The following is a 24659-nucleotide window of genomic DNA, read 5'->3' on the forward strand; positions in this document are numbered from 1 at the left end:
TGGGAGGCTGGTTGGACGTGGGGCTGAATTCTCTAAAACGACATTGGAGGTGGCTTATGGTAGGGAAATGAACATTGAATTCTCTGGCAACAGCTCTAGTGGACATTCCTGCAGTCAGCATGCCAATTGGCCGCTGACTAAACTGCACATTTTAGAGTTGCCTTTTATTGTCCCCAGCACAACGTGCACCTGTGTAATGATCATGCTATTTAATTAGCTTCTTGATATGCCACACCAGTGGATGGATTACCTTGGCAAAGGTGAAATGCTCAAAACAACATTTGAGAGAAATAAGCTTTTTGTGCATATGGAACATTTCTGGGATCTTTGATTTCAGCTCATGAAACATGGGACCAACACTTAACATGTTATATTTTGTTCAGTGTATTTATTTCCAAACGTTTTTCCTTTTTGATTTAAATTCAAATCACTTCCTGAATTGACTGCCTTCAATTCGAATTGACCCCAACACTGATTTCTAAGTATTAGTTCTTCAGTAGTAAAATAGTTTGGAAAGGAATACCACCCACTAGGTTTTTTCAGATAATGATGACTGTGTTTTTCCTGCCGTCAGTCTCAATTGAGCATCCTCCAACCTCTCCTCCTCATCTTCCTATTCACACTAAACACTCCAGTTATGTTCTTCCTGGAAGTCAATTGAGCATCCTCCAACCTCTCCTCCTCATCTTCCTATTCACACTAAACACTCCAGTTATGTTCTTCCTGGAAGTCAATTGAGCATCCTCCAACCTCTCCTCCTCATCTTCCTATTCACACTAAACACTCCAGTTATTTTCTTCCTGGAAGTCAATTGAGCATCCTCCAACCTCTCCTCCTCATCTTCCTATTCACACTAAACACTCCAGTTATTTTCTTCCTGGAAGTCACTTTAGTTTGACACTTCAAGGTTTGCCAATGTTACAGTCCAGCGATGATTGCTGTATTATCTATGGCACTATGTATGTCTACCACACTTTAAACCAACCTCCTCATAGCACTGTTTGTCCCCTGTTTGTCCCCTATACTGTTTGTCAATGATTTATCCTGTACTGGTATTTTGGCCCCTATATGTCAATGTCCTCCTATTTGTCCTATTATGCTCATTACATGTTGCATTTATATTTTTGTTCAGTATAATTTCTTACATTTGATCACAGACAGTACACCTATGTTGCAGTACACCTATGTTTGGCAACTCGAACCTTCAGCTCCCTCCACAGATTTTCTATGGGATTAAGGTTTGGAGACTGGCTAGGCCACTCCAGGTCCATAATGTTTCCACCTCCATGTTTGACGGTGGGGATGGTGTTCTTGGGGTCATAGGCACGGCGAGTTGAGTTGATACCAAAGAGCTCCATTTTGGTCTCATCTGACCACAACACTTTCACCCAGTTGTCCTCTGAATCATTCAGATGTTCATTGGCAAACTTCAGACGGACATGCATATGTGCTTTCTTGAGCAAGGGGACCTTGCGGGCGCTGCAGGATTTCAGTTCTTCACGGCGTAGTGTGTTACCAAGTGTTTTCTTGGTGACTATGGTCCCAGCTGCCTTGAGATCATTGACAAGATCCTCCGGTGTAGTTCTGGGCTGATTCCTCACCATTCTCATGATCATTGCAACTCTACGAGGTGAGATCTTGCATGGAGCCCCAGGTCAAGGGAGATTGACAGTTCTTTTGTGTTTCTTCCATTTGCGAATAATTGCACCAACTGTTGTCACCTTCTCACCAAGCTGCTTGGCGATGGTCTTGTAGCCCATTCCAGCCTTGTGTAGTTCTACAATCTTGTCCCTGACATCCTTGGATAGCTCTTTGGTCTTGGCCATGGTGGAGAGTTTTGAATCTGATTGATTGATTGATTGCTTCTGTGGAAAGGTGTCTTTTATAGGAGCACTCCCTTTAAGAGTGTGCTCCTAATCTCAGCCTGTTACCTGTATAAAAGACACCTGGGAGCCAGAAATCTTTCTGAGAGGGGGTCAAATACTTATTTCCCTCATTAAAATGCAAATCAATTTATAACATTTTTGACATGTGTTTTTCTGGATTTTTGTTGTTGTTATTCTGTCTTTCACTGTTCAAATAAACCTACCATTAAAATTATAGACTGATCATTTCTCTGTAAATTACAGTAGTGTAGCATATTACTTTCAGCACTCCTAAAGGCGATTTGAAACACATGTCTTGCATTGTTTTCTTTTGGATTAACTGGTAGTTTGAATGAATACATTGAAAACATATCATTTTGTTATGTTTTGGTGACTAAACTAATGTTCTCATTACATTTCACAATACAATTATTTTTAAGCAATGGTTGTGTTGTGAGAGATGTTTGCAATCCAAATGCAAAATGACAGGTTTTGAATGAAAGACTGACTGGCTGCGTTACAAGTGTGACCAGTTTCGAGTTTTGTACTAAGAGTTGCGATAATGTACCACATACTTCTGAAAAGAGTACCAAAGCAATACAAAGAAAACTGTAATACACTGAAGAGAAAGAGAGAAAGAAAAAGAAGGCTGAGGGATGTGTTTTAAGCTAATAGCTAACATTCTGCAATATGTGAAACCCTGCAACCAAATCTCATTCAACATCCATAAATAAACCTGCTCATCAATGGATTTGCTGTCTTTGTCTCAATTGAGATATCGATTATGTGTTGGAGCTATTAACCTTTATAAGATAGTGATTGAGGTTTTTGGGAATCACAGTGTATCAATTAGTGTACTGTAGGTATCAGACACCAAACCCCTGTTATCCAACCTCTAGTTTTGTCCACCAGCCGGCACTTGTTGACAATTAACCTGGAGACGAGGTTACCTGGCTGACACCTATAGGCTTCACAATGAAACCACCACTCATATATCACAACGTGAAACAGGAAAATAGGCAGTACAAAGCAATCCTTAGAGACCACAGTATCCTAACGGTTTGGTCCATGAAAATGTTAATTTCCTTTAGCGATCTGTTAGTGTTTATGCTGCAATTTAAAGGGGTCATATTGTTTAGGTTGTATAACAGATGGCAGATGTTTTGTGATGATGCTGTCAATACAGACCGGCTCATTGGTTTTCAACATCATCAACAATGAGGAATATTGATTGATAAGGTCCCAAAAGTTTTGTTATAAATGTGTTTGCATGGATGGTCATTTCAGGAAGATGAATATATAGAGCAATATATTGCAAGGGGACACAGCAAGATTGCCTTGGAAGTGTATGTTACGGTATAGAAGTAGATCTGAGAAGTAGATGCACAATGGATGGCCATTACCCTCATTCTAACTCAAACATATTAGCTGACATTGTTGATTGATTACCATCAGAAATAAATTGTTGACATGATTTTCAAATATAAGAAATAAGAGGCCAATATATGAAAAAGAAGAAGAAATTAAATGTAAAAAAAATATATACATATAAAAAAATAGCATTAAAAAAGGGACCTAATCAAATGGATTGGATAGATCTGATCTATTCCACAAGGTGCTCTATTTCACAACTCACGAGAGCAACAACCCTACAGAAGATGCTGGAGATATTTATGCTCAATAAAAGTTGAGTACATTCTAAACATCTGGATCGTACATGTATATAAAATTATAGAGTCAAAGCTCCATTTTTATCTCACAACCAGGAGAATGAAGAGATACAAATATGTGAGCTCTGCTCGCTCTACATTTCTGCATGTAACCTTCACTGAGTATACAAAACATTAAGAACACCTGCTTTTTCCATGACATAAACTGACCAAGTGAAAGCTATAATCCCTTATTGAAGTCACTTGTTAAATCCCCTTCAATGTATATGAAGGGGAGGCGAAAGGTTAAAGAAGGATATTCAAGTCTTGAGACAGTTTGTGTATGTGTACCATTCATAGCGTGACAAAAGATGTAAGTGCCGTTGAACAGGGTGAGGTAGTAGGTGCCAGGTTTGTGTCAAGAACAGCAACACTGCTGGGTTTTTCACGCTCAACAGTTTCCTGTGTGCAACAAGAATGAAATCAAATCAATGGTCCACCACCCACAGGACATCCAGCCAAATTGACACATTGGAGTCAACATGGGCCATCATCCCTGTGGAACACTTTCGACCCTTTGAAGCATCTGTGACCCGACAAACTGAGGCTGTTCGGAGGGCAAAAGGTGTGTGTGTGTTTATGTGTGTGTGGGTGGGGGGGGGGTGCAACTCAATATCAGGAGGGTGTTCCTAATGTTTGGTGTACTCAGCGTACATCAATGTGAAAGGAAACAGTGCCACACAGTGGATATATTTTAAATGATTTCAAATAGTTTGGCACAAAATAGCTTTTCTGAGGAAGGGTTTTCCACACCCAGATTAAGCCAACTCCTGGACAAAAAAAAATCTCAATGGAAAATCTGAATCTGTGAATCCAGCCCTAAAAGTTATGTAACCTTAGAATCCGTACGGCAGCCTAGCTTTTGTGTCTGACCAGATGATTATTTAGGTGTTTCAGATATTTTAACATAATTCTTAAATACAAGGCAGAAAACAACTGAAAAATCCCCAAGCAATTATCTGAACAAGAAAAGCTTGAATGCTGGCTAATGGCGACAGTAACCTACACTTATTTGTTTTCTAGGTTGTTTACAGCTGACCATTAACAAATACCTTGAAAGCAGAGGATCAGTAATGGAGGGTAATTCAAGTAAACTCAGTTTACCTTGTCCATAGACTGCTTACAGGGTAAGAAAACCAATGTGTCATTTTGTCATTTGCGTTTACTATCCCCTTAACTGTATTTTGCATTTGGGGTTAACCCACCTGTTGTGCTAGATAAGTGTTTTGGGTATACCTACCTACTTACCCACAGAATTTAGTCTTTACACACCTATGTTTTTACCACTTCGGTGTATTCTCTATACCATTAAGCAAAATACACTACATGATCAAAAGTATGTGGACACCTGCTCATCGAACATCTCATTCCAAAATCACAGGCATTAACATGGAGTTGATCCCCCCTCTGCTATAACACTCTTCTAGGAAGGCTTTCCACTAGATGTTGGAACATTGCTGCGGGGACTTGCTTCCATTCAGCCACAAGAGCATTAGTGAGGTCAGGCACTGATGTTGGTCAATTAGGCCTGGCTCGCAGTCGGCATTCCAATTCATCCCAAAGGTGTTTGATGGCGTTGAGGTCAGGTCTCTGTGCAGGCCAGTCAAGTTCTTCCACACCGATCTCAACAAACAATTTCTGTACGGACCTCGCTTTGTGCATGATGGCATTGTCATGCTGAAACAGGAAAGGGCCTTCCCCCAAACTGTTGCCACAATGTTGGAAGCACGGAATTATCTAGACTGTCATTGTATGCTGTAGGGTTAGGAAGCGTGATTCATCACTCCAGAGAATGCGTTTCCACTGCTCCAGAGTCGAACGGCGGCGAGCTTTACACCACTCCAGCCGACACATGGCATTGCGCTTTGGTGATCTTAGGCTTGTGTGCAGCTGCTCGGCCATGGAAACCCATTTCATGAATCTCCCTATGAACAGTTATTGTGCTGATGTTGCTTCCAGATGCAGTTTGGAACTCGGTAGTGAGTGTTGCGCGCTTCAGCACTCGCCCGTCCATTTCTGTGAGCTTGTGTGACCTACCACTTCGCAGCTGAGCTGTTCCTCCTCATACACGTTTCCACTTCACAATAACAGCACATACAGTTGACCAGGGCAACTCTAGCAGGCCAGAAATTTGACAAACTGACTTGTTGAAAAGGTGGCATCCTATGACGGTGCCATGTTGAAAGTCACTGAGCTCTTCAGTAAGGCCATTCTACTGCCAATGTTGGTCTTTGGAGATTGCATTGTTGTGTGCTCGATTTTATACACCTGTTAGTAACGGGTGTGGCTGAAATAGCCAAATCCACTAATTTGAATGGGTGTCTACATACTTTTGTATATATAGTGTAGTACACCCAGAGAACCCCAGGGAAAAGGTAACACTCAACCAAATTCTAAGAACGAGCTTGGAGCTGCCAAGAACACCCTCTTTATCTTTTGTTATAGTTCAAAAATAGCTAAAGTGGGTCTTTCAGCAGCAGAGGAAAATGTCCCCCCCCACATCTTTTGGGAACAACCCCATGAGTAGAGCACTGCCAATGAGGTACTGCCCAAATTGGTAATGTCAACATAGTACATAATTGTCTGCACCATTTGAAGGGAGCTTCCAAGCTACAAAGTAGACCTTTGTTGATTATCTGAAGCAGTTAATTCTTAGTTTGTTTTGTACATTGTATATGCTCTGGAAAACATCCGTGGTATGGTTTCCTATCAGGTTTAATATGCAGGCAATACTGAGTTACCGAACTGCAGACACAAATAGGATAGGGCAGTTTTTAAAAACCTGATCGTGTAGCCCACCTCAAATGCTTTTGCTGATAATACAGAATATTACATATTTGAAATGAAAGGCACCAAGACCCATAGACATATAACCCCTCAAACATTTGAATAATGCTGTCAGTGCTATGCCATTGACATTGCTTCTCCTTGTTTGAAACAGGTTAAACACACAGGCAGGAAAGTTTTCGTTCCATGATACCACGTTCTGGACACATCCATGCGAAATAATGTCCCTGATGAGCCCATGTTCTGGAGTTTTTGTTGTTGTATTTGCGGCGTTTTATACCATTGGGACTTAAATGAAATTTTACATGTAGACTCCACGTAGAAGCTATACAGCAGGCTAAAATCTAGGCCACTTCGTTTTTGATGTATTTCAACTGGAGTTCTCATTTTTTATTTTTCCGGCTTAAGAGGGTGTGGTTTTTCAGAAAGTAATTTCGTCAGTATTTTGTGCCTCGGTATTCTTCTCTCGAAACCAACAGGTTATAGGCTACTACTGTGTTAACCTATTGAAACAATTTCACCAGCATGTGAAACAGAGAGCAATCTAAACTTGACTAGAAACAGTTACATGGTGACTCTTCTGAAAGGCATGACGGACAGTTCGCAGTCAATCACACGTCCAGCCCAAAGATTCCCGTAGCCAAGATAAATACCATATTTCTTCTCTGTCCTCTGCTGCTAACCACCGCCTACTTACTTGCCATTGGACAACTCCTGTTCATATTGGACACACATCTGTTGCATTCCAGTATATGAGTGGATGACAAGGCTGACACCGGTCGGGGAGGCGTGACGACCGATGACTGTCGGAGGGGCACAGGGACCGAGACAGTCGGACGATCATCACATCTTGAAGGTGAAAGAACCTGCCGACTGTCCTGCTGCGCTGCATCTCTAGGAGCCGTCTGGTGTAGTCTAACAAATTAGTTCTACAGCAGCAGCCTTGAAGAGGAAGAACCACATGCATTGGTATTTCCTCCCTCTTGTCTTGCGCAATATTTTCTAACTTTTTACTTCTCAGGTTAAACAGTGTACGCAAGAAAGAGCACAACTTATTTTAGTGTAGCCTATACCAAATGAAACTGAATGTATGTCAACGTTCCCTCAATTGTTTTGCCACTGAGCAAATTTCAGGTCAGCTGAGCGCAAACGTGAACGTTGTGAAAATTCTGTGCAGCTTCCAGCACGGGTTTACTGTGAACACTGGGCGTACCTGCTTCAAGTTAGTTTTAACAGTGGCCAAGTAGTCTTCTGCGGTTATTTGATCACGATGTAGTGGCCTACTGTCAAAAACAATGGAGAAAATGCATCCCATTTCATTTTAACATGGAAATAGCTGTTCTATCATTCGGCCTACAGTAGCAGCCATGATACTTGTGAAAAAAACATGCAGGGCTTGACATTAACCGGTTTATCCACTTGTCCTTCAAACAAGGAGGTGACTGAAAATGTTGTGGTGTTTGAGGCAAGAAACCACTTTACAAAATAAAATGCATTATAATTCCCATACCATTATTAGAGAGAATCAGACAAATTATGCTATGCTCTACCTATTGGCTACTTAGCTTATTAAAGCCTGTCTCAAAATACAACACTGCCCCTTTAAGACCCGAAAAACTCTTTACCTGACTCGCTTTTCAAAGATGTCTAGAAATGTACACATTCTGTGCTCTTGTAAGAAGTAGTCACTCCCCTATTGCTGACTACACATTTTCTATAACTGGGCTAATAACTCACTAACTAGCACAGGATATGAACAAAATGTGGCTACATGCAGCTCTTGCTTTGATCTCAAAACAAGTGCATCTACTCATGGCCACAGCTGTAAACACAGTCCAGTTCAAAGTAAATGGCACATATCCATATAGCAATGGTCTATTTGCATATAGGCCTACTGCAGCTCTGATTGGCTATGCCGCACCTGTCTGTGTAGAGTATGGGCTGAGTTGTGCACAATAGAATCCTACTCCTATGCCTACAACAGAATATCATGCTTGGTTCGTTTTGTTTCGGTATGTTGCGTTGAAATGGCTAATATTGCTTTGATTCGATCACTATTGCCACAATAAAGGGAAACATTTAAATAGTGTTATTTAACAGGGAAAACTATAGAAAGGTCAGTGAAATTCTTCTCTCCATGGGCAGATATTCTGCGCTTCGCGCAGCAGTCCCTGGGAGCTGCACTGCAGCTTAGAGGGAACATTGGTCAACATTTTAAGTTTTAGTATTTGATGGGGTGAAATGTGTTTTTCTGATTTGTGGAAGAGAGCAGTCAGAAAGTATATTTCTCACTGATTGGTCTGCCTGCCTCTCCTTTTGTCACCTACTAAAACATGGGAGATGCTGAAGGGAGAGATGTATACTGTAGGTTTATGTGAGGTCTTGAGTTAGTTATTATTGGATGTCAACCAGTTGCTGTCATTGACGTTTAAGATGAGGGCGGATGAGCGTTTTTTTTTTTGAGCATTGCCTTATTTCTATTACAGCATATTGGATGACTTTCATTAATATTCCATTCATCCAGCTCAATGTAAAATCTTTTATGTTTAGGCTACTACATGATATTAGAATTTTCCCTATACCCATCATGAGGTTGCTACAACCTAGCCTATGAATGGAAGTTTACAACAAACACATTTGAGTAGTCAAGGTGACAGACAGTGATTACATTCAATACCTCCTTGCACACTCTTGCTTGCATCTAGCTGATGTAGGGAGTTTTTATTAGTCCAACAGTTGCAAACAAGAATTTCTATTGGACAAATTCTTGAATTAGTTAACTTTTTACCCCTTTTTCTCCCCAATTTCGTGATATCCAATTGGTAGTTAGTTTTGTCCCATTTCTGCAATTCCTGACTCGGCAGAGGCGAAGGTCGAGTGCCATGTGTCCTGAGAAACACGAACCTGCCAAGCTGCACTGCTTCTTGACCCACTGCTTGCTTAACCCGGAAGCCAGCCGCACCAATGTGTTGGAGGAAACACTGTATCACTAGCGGCCGAAGTCAGCGTGCATGCGCCCGGCCCACCACAAGGAGTTGCTAGAGCACGATGGGACAAGGACATCCTGGCCGGAAAAACCCTCCCCTAACCCAGACAACGCGGGGACAATTGTGTGCCGCCTCATGGTTCTCCCGGTCACGGACGGCTGCGACACAACCTAGGATCAAACCCGGGTCTGTAGTGATGCCTCCAGCACTGCGATGCAGAGCCTTAGACCGCTGCACCACTCGGGAGGCAAATTTCTGTAATTTTATCCCCATTTTGTTCCGCTTTCTTCTGTTTTAATAAACGTTGTTCAACAGAATCGGCGGAATGAATATATCCCTGATCACACGCAAACGCAGTTCACTATCATAGCAGCTGCATACAAACAGCATGAGCATTTTGTTTGTTGCATTATTCCTTCTCATCTTCATGCTCTCCTCCTCTCACTTTGTCCCTTCGCTTGTGGACTTCAGTGCACTACACATCAGCTGTCTGTAAACAGGTGAAAAAACCTTCTCAAGCCAAACCATTTCATAACTGCTACACAGCCTAAGTCATTGTCACCATATTAACTAATCAACCTAGCTACTAGAACTAATGCATTAGTAAACCTGCTACAATCATGCAGTAGAGTGTACAATCAGTTTTGCAGTTACACCGGCTGGCCCGGGTGGGAATAAAACCAAAAGCTTACCTTTACTTGGAAGAGGTCCCGTTTTGGATCGCCATAGCCAGCTAGCTAACATAGCATCCCTCTCTGTTTGAGCTGGGTGTTTGAATAGGCTAAACGAGCAGCTGCATTCGCTAGCTAAGTGAAAGTGAAAAAAATACATCTCTCTTTCTCTTGCTTCTCCTTAATTTTTTAAATAAAAATAAATATTAAAAACTGTTCCAATATGGTCTTTCTCTCTCTTTGAGTCAACTACTCACCACATTGTATGCACTGCACTGCAGTGCTAGTTAGCTAGCTGTAGCTTATGCTTTCAGTAATAGATTCATTCACTGATCCTTTAATTGGGTGAACAACATGCCAGTTTATGCTGCAAGAGCTCTGATAAGTTGGAGGACGTCCTCTGGAAGTTGTCATAACTACTTTGTAAGTCTATGGAAGGGGGTGAGAACCATGAGCCTCCTAGGTTTTGTATTGAAGTCAATATATCTAGAGGAGGACAGACGCTAGCTGTCCTCCGGCTACACCATGGTGCTACCCTACAGAGTGCTGTTGAGGCTACTGTAGGCCTTCATTGCAAAACTGTGTTTTTAATAAATTATTTGGTGACGTGAATATATTTAGTAGTTTAATCTAAATATGATAACGTTTTTAATGTTTCACTTTTTATTTATATGAAATTCACTGAGGAGGAGGGTCCTTCCTCTGAGGAGCCTCCACGGGTGTCAACAATATTTTTCATCCACGGGTGCCACAGTGTAAATCCCTCAGTCTCATAAGCCATAGGCAAATACTTGACAGGGTTGAAAATAGGAAATAGGTGTTGATTAAATTATATTACTTGACTGCATATGCCTTGTTATCATGTCATCCTTTTTTAAGGATCCCATTTTTGAAAGTGTTGCAACTAAGTTGCTGTTCATAAGCAACTCTGTTTTATCAGATATGGGCATGTGGCCAATATCTACTAAAACAGTTGAAGTTACTGTGTAAACATGTCTGATAGTGCTTTGTGGTTGGATGACATACATATGCTGTATGCTTCTGAAACTACATTATTTCACCAGTTCAGGAAATTAAAACTTGATTTCTTGATTAAAAACAGATTTGCGTGTTTAGTTGGTACGCTCCCATGACATTTTACGTTCTAGTCATTTAGCAGACGGTCTTATCCAGAATGATTTACTGGAGCAATTAGAGTTCAGTTTATACATCGCACTGCTCAGGAAGATCTCTGCCCTCTGTTCATCTTCAAGGTTGAAGAGTTCATGTTGTTCTCCAATGTTAACTGCATATTAGTTGCAGATTAAGGCTAACTACTGTTAATAAATTGTCAGGTCTGCTGCAGGAATCGAAACATGTCTGGTGTATTCTGGCCTCCTGTCCCAGGCCTTGGTGTCTTAGCCAGGTAGGGCCAGCATAAAGGGTGTCCTCTGTTTGCCTGGTTAAACCAAACTGAACAGGAACTCACCAGGCTAGTCCTCTCTACTGAGGTGGCAGCATTTTACAGAGGAACTGTTAAAGAAGAGACCTTCACTTGGACTAGAGATTAATTTTAAAGTAATTGAACTGCTGAAGCAAGTAATGTGATGTGTTCATTTCTTTTTTTCTTTTTTATAATAATTTATTGCCATTTCCTTCAACATTCAAAGTTTTCCTAGCCTGCGCTGATTGCCAATTGCACACACCCCAAATGCTTATTGTCTTGCTGATTGTTTCCATTTTTTCATTTCGTGTTGGCATACTGACACAGGTGCACATAATTGCACCTGATTGAAGGAACTTTTTTAACCTGTGTGTCAGTTATATTTGCCAATAGTTTTACTTGCGCTGCAGTTTTCAAATAAATGGTCATTTTGAACCTCTTTTTGTTCTTAGTTATTGTTTTTAAGCCTTTTAAGTGTCAGCATGTCTTTCTAATGGTGTTACCCTCCTTCTCTTTCAGTTGCCAGTCTCCTGAAGCTGTCCAGTCAGCAACAACAACAGTCCCCCCGTCAAACTATCCCTCATGGCAACGATCGCCATGGAGCGGATTGGGCGTCTGTTCATCAACCTCCAGCAGGTAAGGGCGTTGCCCCAGATGCTGACAGAGGCCGCCCCCTCCATGCCAGGCACGCTACGGGACACCGAAGTTCCCGGATTCTTCAGAGAGCGCTATATCCACGCTGGCTACCGACCGCTCCACCAGGGCTGGAGGTACTGTAACATGTACTACATTACCCATAATGCTATGTACATCATATCCGGTTTTATCATAGTAAAGACGTCTCTTAAAGAAGCGAACATAATGGTGTCCCATCTCCTGATCAATACAGGTACTACTTCCTGTCGCTGTTCCAGCGTCACAACGAGACCATCAACGTGTGGACCCACCTGCTAGGGTCTCTCCTGGTCCTGGTCAAGTTCCTACAGCTAGCTGAGACGGTGGACTTCATCGATGACGCCCACGCCTGGCCCCTCCTCATTCTCCTGCTGTCCTCCCTGGCCTACATGGCCTGCAGCACGGTAGCCCACCTCCTGGCCGCCAAATCAGAGTTCTACCACTACTGCTTCTTCTTCCTGGATTATGTAGGAGTGGCTCAGTATCAGTACGGCAGCGCCGTGGCTCACTTCTACTATGCTGTGGAACCAAACTACCACCAGTGGGTCTCCCCAGTCTTCATGCCCACTGCCACCTTCCTCTGCTGCCTGTCCTGCCTGGGCTGCTGCTATGGGAAGTATCGCAACTACAGCCTGCGGGTCTGGGTCCGGAAGGTGGGCCAGGTGATTCCCTCGGCTATGGCCTATGCCTGGGATACTAGTCCGGTGTTCCACCGCCTCCTCCAGTCCCTCTGGACCACGTCGCACAGTGATGACATCGCTGCCCCCGCCAGTGGCATAGTCGGCGACCCGGCTATATCCTTCCATGGGAGCCAGGTAGCCTTCTTCCTGTCCAGTGCGTTCTTCTTCACCAACCCCCTCCCAGAGCGTCTGTTCCCAGGCCACTGTGACTTCCTGGGGCAGGGCCACCAGCTGTTCCACGTCTTCCTGGTTATCTGTACTCTCTGTCAGATCCAGGCCTCTCACCTGGACTACCTGGGCCGACGGCCACTCTACACACAGCTACACGGAGAGGGAGCATCCACTGTCTATCTGGTGCAGTATGGAGCCACGCTGGTGGCCTGTGTCTGCATAGCAGTCTTCATAGCAAGGAAAGCAAAACGGTTGCTTAACTGCAGAGACAAGTCCAAATGAACTGGGTAGGTCACTGTGTAGGAGACTTACAATCACTTCCCTGTGGGCAAAACTGGTTGAAATGAGTTGACGTTATTACAGCCAAAAACTTTTGCCCAGTTTTGCCTGCTGGGTTGGTACCAAAGTGATCAATGTGGCCTTGTTCGACTCGACACACACTGCCTTCCTTAGCCGGCTCGAGTTTGCTTCTATAATATAATGTTTCTCTACAGCACCTGTGTCCTTGACGATGACAGAAGTATTCCTATAGCAGTATGTCTAATCATGTCTCAATGCTTTTGTTACATTTGTGCTAGTTTTGTTCCATTATGTTTTTTGTTTTTTTTACAACAACGTATGTCTAACTACTGCCAAGAAACATTGAGTCCTTGTCAGCACTCAAACAATGAAATGAATTGATCTTAAAGGGATAGTTTATTCACTTTCAAAGTAGTATTATGTTGGAAAAGGAAGCATACTGTGTAGTGGGTGTGGTTCTGAATATCAACAATACTGCTAACTATGCTTTTTATAGGAGTTTCACATTTTAATGCCAGGCCGATCAATCTATCCACGTCTAGAGCACTTTTATAGGCAGACAAATTGACTTACCCACATTGCACTTTTTCACCTATGAGAGTATAAACTGAGTATTTCTCATGTGGGGTCACAAATCAAGGCTGTACTGGACCAATTGCTGAGAAAGTGTATTGTATTGTTGTGACTTAGATGAAGATCAGATAAAACTTGACAAATTTTATGCAGAAATCCAGGTAATTCCAAAGGGTTCACATACTTTTCTTGCCACTGTATACACACAGTATATTTTTTATAGTAAACACCTTGTGTAGTCACTGTATTATGTCAACATGCTGTATTATGTCAACATACTCTTGTTGTGCCTTGAGAGTCTTTATCTTTTACATAACGGGAGATGACGAAGCCTATCACTAGCCTGGTCCCAGATCTGTTTGTGCTGTCTTGCCAACTCTTGTCATAGCGCAAATCAATCTGGATCCGGGCTAGATCTATCACTGAACAAAGCGAATTAGAACGTAAACTTTTATAGTCTTTTCTATATTGGGGGGCGGGTGAATCTAACTGCGTTTTTTCTTTGTGTATTTGTCACTTTGCTGTAACAGTTGTTTTTACTTGCTCACTTTAATCCTAGAATATATTTGCTTAGTTGTTCTCTGGTCTGGAAAAGTCCTGACCTTGTGTTGACTGAGTTTTGAAAGCTACTGTGTCATATTGAACATTTTCAATTGACATGGTGTCAAATGATGTATGTAACGGTCGTGATCGTACAGTAATACATGACTAGTTTATAATCTGTAAATTGTTGGTGCGTTTACCCTGGCTTCCCACTGCCAGGACTGGTAAGGACTCTCTCTCTCTCGCTCTCCACAGTGCTGTGATGCAATCCGGCTTTGTTAATGTTTACCCTTTGTCCATTACTCTGATTTCCAATTGTTTTGAACGCGGCAGAAGTCATGCTGGATTGACAGCATGGTCAATGTATTCAACCTATTCTAGCCCATGGTGTTGAATGTTTATCTTGGAAAAGAGACCTTTAAACCCTGACTTGGACCACACACCCACTCCACTGAATAACAGGATAGTGATTGCTTTGCAACACTTGCAGTTAGCCACTGCTTCCTTCCAAAACACAACTTGTGTAATGTTTATGTCCAATGGCCGATGAACACCGATACGTTGTATCTATAATTTATCTTCATAGGATTGAAAAGGATTTGCAAGTAGATTGTCGACGTGATTCATTATGAAGACTGCTTGCTAGCTAAGATTTAGAAAGTATGACGTTGACATGATCAGTCCAATCAAAGATAGGATAGATATAACGTAATTTTATCTGTGGCCAATGACCATGAGCCTTCTTGAATGGGCACTTCTTTTGTAACTTTATGGCAGCACCCAAGGGGTTTGAATTTTTAAACTCTGCCCATAGTTTTTGCGGTGACGTAGTATCCCCATGAGTGACAGAACACTGAGCCAATCACGGCGTAACTAGAGAACATTACCAACCCCTAAGCTCTGTATTTTCCACCACCACAGAAAGCTGAGCTAGGCTTAAACACCTGCCTTTTGAAGCTGCCTTGCTCAAGAAAGCAAAACAAGAGCATGTATGTATGCGGCTTTATTAACTCAATAATTGTTAGTTTATACATTGTTTGCAAACTGATATGTGACACATATTAATGCCCCCCCAAATATTTTATATATAACATGTGTGTACCAGTCAAAGGTTTGGACATTCAAGGGTTTTTCTTGATTTTTACTATTTTCTACATTGTAGAATAATAGTGTAGACATCAAAACTATGAAATAACACACATGGAATCATGTAGTAACCAAAAAAAAGTGTTAAACCAATCAAAATATAATTTATATTTGAGATTTTTCAAAGTAGCCACCCTTTGTCTTGACAGCTTTGCACACTCTTGGCATTCTCTCAACCAGCTTCACCTGGAAGGCTTTTCCAACAGTCTTGAATGAGTTCCCACATATGCTGAGCACTTGTTGGCTGCTTTTCCTGTACTCTGTGGTCCAACTCATCCCAAACCATCTCAATTGGGTTGAGTTTGGGTGATTGCAGAGGCCAGGTCATCTGATGCAGCATTCCATCACTATCCTTGGTCAAATAGCCCTTACACAGCCTGAAGGTGTGTTGGATCATTGTCCTGTTGAAAAACAAATGATAGTCCCACTAAGCGCAAACCAGATGGGATGGCGTATCGCTGCAGAATGCTGTGTTAGCCATGCTGGTTAAGTGTGCCTTGAATTCTAAATAAATCAGTGTTACCAGCAAAACACTACCACACCTCCTCCTCAATGCTTCACGGTGGGATCCACACATGCATATATCATCTGTTCACCTACTCTGCGTCTCACAAAGACCCAGCGTTGGAACCAAAAATCTCAAATTTGGACACATAAGACCAAAGGACCGATTTCCACCAGTCTAATGTCCATTGCTTGTGATTCTTGACAGTGAAGACGCGACTCTGGGATGCTGGCCTTCTAGGCAGAGTTCCTCTGTCCAGTGTCTATGTTCTTTTGCCCATCTTAATCTTTTATTTTTATTGGCCAAGATTAAGATGGGCAAAAGAACAGAGGAACTCTGCCTAGAAGGCCAGCATCCCGGAATCGCCTCTTCACTGTTGACATTGAGACTGGTGTTTTGCGGCTACTATTTAATGAAGCTGCCAGTTGAGGACTTGTGAGGTGTCTGTTTCTCAAACTAGACACTCTAATGCACTTGTCCTCTTGCTCAGATGTGCACCGGGGCCTCCCACTCTTTATTTTCTGGTTAGATTCAGTTTGTGCTTTTCTGTGAAGGGAGTAGTATACAGCGATGTACGAGATCTTCAGTTTCTTGGCAATTTCTCACATGGAATAGCCTTCATTTCTCAGAACAAGAATAGACTGACGAGTTTCAGAAATAAGTTCTTTGTTTCTGGCTATTTTGAGCCTGTAATCGAACCCACAAATGCTGATGCTCCAGATACTCAACTGGTCTAAAGAAGGCCAGTTGTATTGCTTCTTTAAGCAGAACAACAGTTTCACTGTGCTAACATAATTGCAAAAGGGTTTTCTAGTGATCAATTAGCTTTTTAAAATGATAAACTTGGATTAGCTAACACAACGTGCCATTGGAACACAGGAGTGAGTGATGGTTGCTGATAATGGGCCTCTAGGTCTACGTAGATATTCCATTACAAATCTGCCGTTTCCAGTACAAAAGTCATTTACAACATTAACAATGTCTACACTGTATTTCTGATCAATTTGATGTTATTTTAATGGACATTTTTTTTTGCTTTTCTTTCAAAAAACAAGGACCCCAAGTGGCCCCAAACTTTTAAACAGATAAAATATATTTTTATATATATATATATTTGGCTAAACACGTGAAGCACAAAACAACTAGAGAACATGACAGGTGGCCACTGCTCCAGGTATAGTTTTCCCCTGAGTGATGGAAAAAAAATAACATTCACAACAAAGCAGTCTTACTAAGACAAGTCAGAAATCCTAACAATTTGCAGGGCATTCACATTCCAATACTTTCATGGCATTTGTAAAAAAAAAAAAAAAACGACTTGAAGCCCACACCCTTTTCCTTTCGTTATTACTGCAACCTCAAACTCACCTCGCCCAATGAAATTGCAAAGAATATGTAACCGTTACGTTGCTGTCATTTCTGTCTCCAAGCATTTCACGCAGCTCAGCAGAGGACAGTGTTGAACTCTAGGCGACTGCTTCCTCCATGTGGAGAGGCCAAGCGTCTGATCTGAAACACAAATGATATGTATTGGTATGCCACGGATCCATGTGAATAGTGGGTATCCATCCATTGTCTCCATATGGTATAGTGTTCCCGTCATATCCCTCGAAATAATGTAACATTTGGAGCCTATTTTAGTAACCCTAGGATTTGGTTTGATCGATGTAACATTGACACATTACAGCCTACTGCTGTTCTATGCTCCATCACAGTGCTGAAATTATCATTGTATTTGTCCTCTGCTTGTGCTCTTCATTAATGACTGAAACTGATCCACCGTGTGATAGGCTAACAATCCCATTTCAGAATTTACCAATTGAAAAGTATAATCTTGACACCAGTATACCAATGGGCATTTTAGGCATAGTATCGGTTTTACTTGTCAGCCTCTCTGTCCAGAATGAGATCTGTTTGTCTGAACATGGTTTCATCTCTCCATATTCTTTGACTTTGAGATCACAATGCTTCCCTTCAACGATCACAAGCAGTCCCATCCTGATGTAGACACTGATCAATAAATGGTTTTTGAATTATTGTGATTGACCAGGCTTGCCAGGACACAGTTTGGGGGTCTGATTCCAGTCTTGGCCCTCTTCCTGGTTAGCTACTGCTGCCTGCCAAGCCACCCAGCTCAGCTCCTCTTTATCCCATGTAGGAAAAACTTGAACCAGCAGACAAAGCTGGAGCTAACCCTACGCTTGGACTCTGTCCACATTACCCCTGCTGCCTGGCTCACTGCCCTGCTAGTGATCAATGTCTACATCACCATGCCAAGCTCAACTAGTTTCATTAGCCTACTGTTCACCATTACATCAGTTACACAGAGACCATAGTAGTCTTGATTCAGATTTACAAAGATCTGTTATTTGCTTTCAGTCCCAATGGGAGGTCTTATCATAACCCATTATTGCACCTGAGTTTACCCAATTTACTTGGACAGTGTTTATCACAATAACAAAATGATTGCCTTGAAATAGCCTAGGTGGGGTTGGATTTTTTTTAATGCTTAGTGACAGTCAGTGGAACAGGGACTTTGAGGAGGATTTGTAATCAAGGCACATTGGCTCAGTTGATTGTTGACCAATGGAAGTGAAATCCATATTTCTGTACAGCACTTTGAGATATCAGCTGATGTACGAAGGGCTATATAAATAAATTTGATTTGATTTGATATAATTTGTAATAGAATTTTGATTTTTTGTTGTTGTTCAGAAGCAGCTCATGGAAAATAACATGTAGTAATAGCCTGGGCTGTTTAACCCCTTCATCAGTGGTAGAAAAGGTACTCAATAGTCATACTTGAGTAAAAGTAAAGATACTTTAAAAGAAAATGACTAAAGTGAAAGTCACCTAGTAAAATACTACTTGAGTAAAAGTCTAATATTTGGTTTTAAATGTACTTAAGTATCAAAAGTAAATGTAATTGCTAAAATATACTTAGTAACAAAAGTAAAAGTATAAATAATTTCAAATTCCTTTAATTAAGCAAACCAGATGGCACAATTTTTTATTTTTTACATTTATGGATAGCCAGGGGCACACTTCAACACTCAGACATCCTTTACAAACGAGTGCGTGAATTAGTAAATTTTCCTGTCCTGCTAAGCATTCAAAATGTAACTAGTTCTTTTGGGTGTCAGGGAAAATGTAAGGAGTAAAAAGTGCATTATTTTCTTTTGGAATGTAGTGGAGTAAAAGTTGTCAAAAATATAAATAGTAAAGTACAGATACTCCATGAAACTACTTAAGTAGTACTTTAAAGTATTTTTACTTAAGTACTTTATACCACTGCCCTTCATGTTCATATAGTCTCAAACAAAAAAGCTGATTTTTTTTAATAAATTGGATATGGGTAATCATTTTATTCCAGGCTATTTAACTTTACTACACACTGGACTATATGCCAATAACAGGCTCGATATACATGTCACAGTCCCATCAAATAGCCTACTAGTAGAACATCAATCTACACACAGGACTAAAGAGTTGCACTGGCCCTTTAAACCACACAGCAAATAGAGGCTTTTCAGCCGCGGGAGGCGATTGATCGTAGTCTTCGGCAAGAGAGCTATTCGCGGTTCGTGTGACAACACAAAGGGAAATCGAGAATCGCAACCATGGGCGTCAAATTGTATTATACCACCGTTACTGCATCCAGAGAGGTGAGATGAAACGGATATTCATTGATATATTATATTCTTGCAGGTGGATACACTTCTAATTGACCCTTTATGGACCAGTCTGAAAGACACACCCAACGCCCTGTCAACGATCCATCCCAGGATCTGATCAGCATATATACACAATGAGAATTTTCCATGTTTTAGATCAAGAATGTAATTGTTTGCATGTGTGGAATAATTTATAATTCAGTCCACCATTCAATCGCAACGTTTTTGAAGAACGACTTTATTTAGAGATGAACAAAACAGACCAGGAAATGCAAACTCACCCCGAAAATGGGGACGGAAGTCATATAGTTCTGCTTCATTTCCTCTGTCTGCGTTTGGCGGTAGATCTCACGAACCTATTCGAATAATGAGGGCATGTTAATTGCATATTTTTCGCATTCTGCAACTTACCTAATATAATCGATGCATGCCTAGACAAGTGGAACTAGGTTAGCATACTTGTCAGCAATGGCTACCGTGTACCTGCCTGCACGGTGGATGTGAACTATTTGTGCAGTCTAAAAGCATTATAAACAGACAGGATTTCGCTTTTCGTGGAAATTATCAAATTGATACAGATGTTGCAGCGTACTTCCCAAGAGTTTACTTTCGCTCAAGCGTGGACACACAGTATCAATTTATGCAAAACATCGTGGTTAAACATCTGGTGTCAATTACAGGGAGATTTGTTTTTCGGTGGCCTCTGCATTGCACTGCCAAATTATCCATAGCCTATAACCATCGGGTCATATGATTCACGATCTTTTTTAATCGAAGACTTTGAAAATGTTTAGCCATAAGTTATGTAATTTCACCTCTTCTACAAAAAAATAAGGGATTCAGTCATTCGGTTTGGCCCTAGCTTTCCGCTTGTTTTCTAATAGTAATTTTAATCGGCTTTCAGTAGTGCGTGGTGTCTTTCTGCCTTGCCCATTGAATGCCAGGCTGTATGTAGTTGGTGGGTGAAGTAGACGTGGTTACACATAGCAAACACACCCCATCCCCCAACTTCCTCAATCAGGCCCAACAAGATAGCGTTGCACAATTAATCATCAACCACACATTATTATAAACCCTTTTAGCTTTTAAAGGCAAAGCAGACTACTTAGATCTACTTAGCCGTTTTCTGTCTCTCTGTCAGGATAATCATAGAAGCGTTAATGCCACCCATCTATCTCCCTTAACAGCAGACATTTAACAAAGCAGATCTCTGACTGTTTGGTGCCTGGTACTACAAGTAAAGCTTGCACCCTTTTCACACTATCTTACCGAACTGTACCGTGCTGGCTCTGATATGTCTTTTCACATTGTCCTTTTCAGCGCTATGTTAAATGTATAATCAGGCCAGTAGTGTGAAAAGTGCAATGGATCCCTGATCCTGAACTGACCCTTTCCTCTCCCCCTCCAGGTGAAGTCTCAGCAGGCGGAGGTGATGAGGATACTGGAGAGTAAGAGCATCCAGTACGAGCTGATTGACATCTCAGTTGGCGGGGAGGTCAGGGACGAGATGAGAAGCAAGGCAGGGAACCCCACGGCTGTCCCGCCACAGATCTTCAATGAGGACCAGTACTGTGGGGTAAGGAAGGGAGAATGAATATTTGTGAGATATGATAGGGTTGTGTGTGTGTTGAGTGTTTATCTAACGGTATGAGGATAATAAGTATAGATGAAAAGGTAGGTAACTGTTTACATAGATGGCAGAAACATGTTATGATATGACCCCTTTATAATACCTTATACTCTGTTTGGTCTCTTTCCTCCAGAACTATGAGATGTTTTCGGACGCAGTGGAGGAGGACAAAGTGGAACAGTTTCTGAAGATGGCGTGATGAGGAAGAGTCGTGTGTCCCCCCCGGGAGGCTCCTTGACTACCCTTCTGCCGCACTGGCGGTGCCCGCCCTCTTTCTCAATGCCATGATGAATGCCAAATACAACCAACCAATCAAAAGGCACACACACTCCTTCCCACCCCGCGGGACTCTTACCTAACCACTGTTGAAATGATTGTGTATGTTTTATACAGCACTTATTATGTTCTCCCCATTTCTTTCGTCACTGTTTCTCTTTGTGGTCAAGATCTGGGTTCAAATACTTTCAAATCATGTTAAATGCTTAAGTGGTACTTTTTTGAAGCTTTCCTGTAGCAATTGAACCAATAGAAATGTCCAAAAAAGGCAAACCCCACCCACCTGGCACTCCATGCAGACTAAAGCAAATGCTTAAATATATTTGTATTTGGAATAGTATTTGAACCCAGGCCTGCTTGATCCGATGTGTTCATGTCACTAATCATTCTGAGTCTGGTCTGTGGGATCAATGGAGCTGCCTAATCTAGATGTGTGGTAATTAGGTCAAATAATCTGGGCTGTACATGGTCCACTAATCAAGAGGCTAACATTTACCAGGAATCGATCTTGGACTGAAATTACCCTTTTATTCCCTATATTTACCGGGTCAAATGTAGTGCACTACGGCTGCGTTTACATAGACAGCCCAATTCTGATATCTATTTTCACTCATTCTATTTTTGACCAATAACATCTGATCTTTCCAAACAGATCATTTCCAGAGCTGATCTGAAAAAATATATATCAGAATTGTGCTGTCTGTCTAAACACAGCCTATGTAGGGAATAGGGGCCATTTCATACCCAGACCAAACAAACAGAAAACCAAATACTTGGTTACCATTACTTAGATTTAACGGTGTTGTCTTTTCCTTACCTGTCCCACTTGACTTCCATGTTGTTCATATCGACAGACAAAGTCATTTTCAAAATGTACGTTGGCCTACTGTAGACATCAGCATGGATAGGAGAACGTAGCATGGAGAACGTAGACGCCAACAATCACAGAACCTTAAAGACATGTGAATTGTGGTAGAGACAGAGTAAGTGAACTGGATTCTACTCTGGTCCAAAACATGTCAATGCTTAGCATGCTAATGGTGTCAAAGGTCCATCCTGGAAAGGTGAGTCCAGAATATGGTCAAAACAGACAGACAGCATTTCATAGTGTTAAACTTGGTGCCAATACATATGTGAGAATGTGCTTTACAGCTGGATATAGTCTTACTTTACACTATGTTACTGCATTCCAAAGACTGCTGTATTTTTTAAGAGACCACTTGCATTTGCTGGGAATGACCTGATCGTCAATCATTGGTCTTACATAGACATAAAATAGACATATTTATAGGACATTGTCGCAAAAACTACATAACACTGTTACTGGTACTACAGCTGTACATCCTTACTGTAAGAGAACTGAGTTTGAGTATTATAATCCCCTGAATTTATAAGCCCCAATGACTGTTTAGGACTTGTTACTGTTCTATCTGTGGTAATGTGTAATTCAATCTCGAACCAGCTTGAAGATGCAGTAAAGACAACTATGCACATTAAACTCTGCCTCACATTCCCACTGTTTTACTGACGTTTGGCTCCTGAGTGGATAAAGAAAGTGTTTCAGATTGAACTGACACAATCTCATCCTTAGAAAAACTAACTCACCACATGGGGAAAGTTGAAGGCCTCACTTTTAGTGCTTCAAGTGTCTACTCCTCTTTCTTCCGACTGGTTTCTCTTCCATGGGATGTTGTAAAAAACGTATGTGCCGTTTCATGTGTAGAGTCCCACATCTTTTACCCAGTATGTCATCCTCGTTTAAAAAAAAAAATTATGTAATCTCTGTGCTAGAGCATAACTATCATTATAACCCCTGGTTCCACACATAGGAACCTTGATTTTCATCTATCTCAGACAAAGTCTGGCAACGCACCACCACACGCATAGTATATCTGGGTATGTAGGTGTGGGACCTCTATTCTGTAATGGCAGCCTTCACAGACAATGTTTGTCATTTGATGGTGGTTGATGTGTTATTATCAATGATGTGTAGCTATTCTCTATCAATTATATGTTCAACATTCCATGTCTCTCTCTTCGAACTATTGCTTTGCTTTTGGACCAAAGCCCCTTTGGCCAAAATAAATAAAAAATAAAATATAGGGAATGAGATGCTGTTGTCTTCCAAGAAGATTGGGAAAAAGGGTCAAATAAGTATTATGGTTCAAATAAAAAGGAATTATGGCTAATAGGTCTATTTGTGTTTTAAAATGTGAACCAACGACTCAGTTGTCACTTTAAAAAAAACAAGTTGATTCATTTGGTCTTGAGTGTGTTATGAACATATTCTTCATTGTACAATAACTAGTATTACAAATACGAATGCAAAGCTGTCAAAACAGAGAGAAGGAAAAACATATTGTAAAAAGGACACAGTACATATAATATACATACAGTATATTCATCAGATACTATATTGATTCTGTGGTATTTTTCTTACGGCTCTCTGATATCTTGATTACGGCAGCCTTTCCATTTGCGGTTCACTTCATCTCATTGAGGAATGTTACAGGGCCCTGTGCCCCTTCAAATTACACCTCTTCAAATTAGTTGATTCGGCTATTTCAGCCACACCCGTTGCTGACAGGTGTATAAAATTGAGCACACAGCCATGCAATCTCCACAGACAAACATTGGCAGTAGAATGTCCTTACTGAATAGCTCAGTGACTTTCAACGTGGAACCTTCATAGGATGCCACCTTTCTAACAAGTCAGTTCATTTAATTTCTTCCCTGCTAGAGCTGCCCCAGTCAACTGTAAATGCTGTGATTGTGAAGTGGACACATCTATCAGCTCAGCACTGTCCACTACTGAGTTCCAGGAAGCAACATCAGCACAATAACTGTTTGTCAAGAGCTTAATGAAATGGGTTTCCATGGCCGAGCAGCAGCACACAAGCCTAAGATCACCATGCGCAATGCCAAGCGTCGGCTGGATAGGTGTAAAGCTCGTCACCTTTGGAAACGCGTTCTCTGGAAGGAGGAATCACGTTTCACCATCTGCCAGCCCAACGGACAAATCTGGGTTTGGCAGATGCCCGAGT

General features: G+C 41.4%; 1 protein-coding gene and 1 pseudogene across 1 annotated transcript; both read left to right on the top strand.

The window, feature by feature from the left end:
* Window positions 1–7322: 7322 nt before the first annotated feature.
* Window positions 7323–16066, top strand: LOC139391664 (membrane progestin receptor alpha-B-like; annotated as a pseudogene).
* Window positions 16067–19546: 3480 nt separating this feature from the next.
* Window positions 19547–23804, top strand: LOC139392285 (SH3 domain-binding glutamic acid-rich-like protein 3). The gene is made up of 3 exons (XM_071140155.1): window positions 19547–19700; window positions 21118–21285; window positions 21473–23804. Exons 1-3 carry the CDS (start codon window positions 19656–19658, stop codon window positions 21536–21538), a joined length of 279 nt encoding a protein of 92 aa, XP_070996256.1. The 5' UTR covers window positions 19547–19655; the 3' UTR covers window positions 21539–23804.
* The last annotated feature ends 855 nt before the right edge of the window (window positions 23805–24659 follow it).

The sequence above is a fragment of the Oncorhynchus clarkii genome, chromosome 32 (genome assembly GCF_045791955.1).
Source record: "Oncorhynchus clarkii lewisi isolate Uvic-CL-2024 chromosome 32, UVic_Ocla_1.0, whole genome shotgun sequence".
NCBI lineage: Eukaryota > Metazoa > Chordata > Actinopteri > Salmoniformes > Salmonidae > Oncorhynchus > Oncorhynchus clarkii.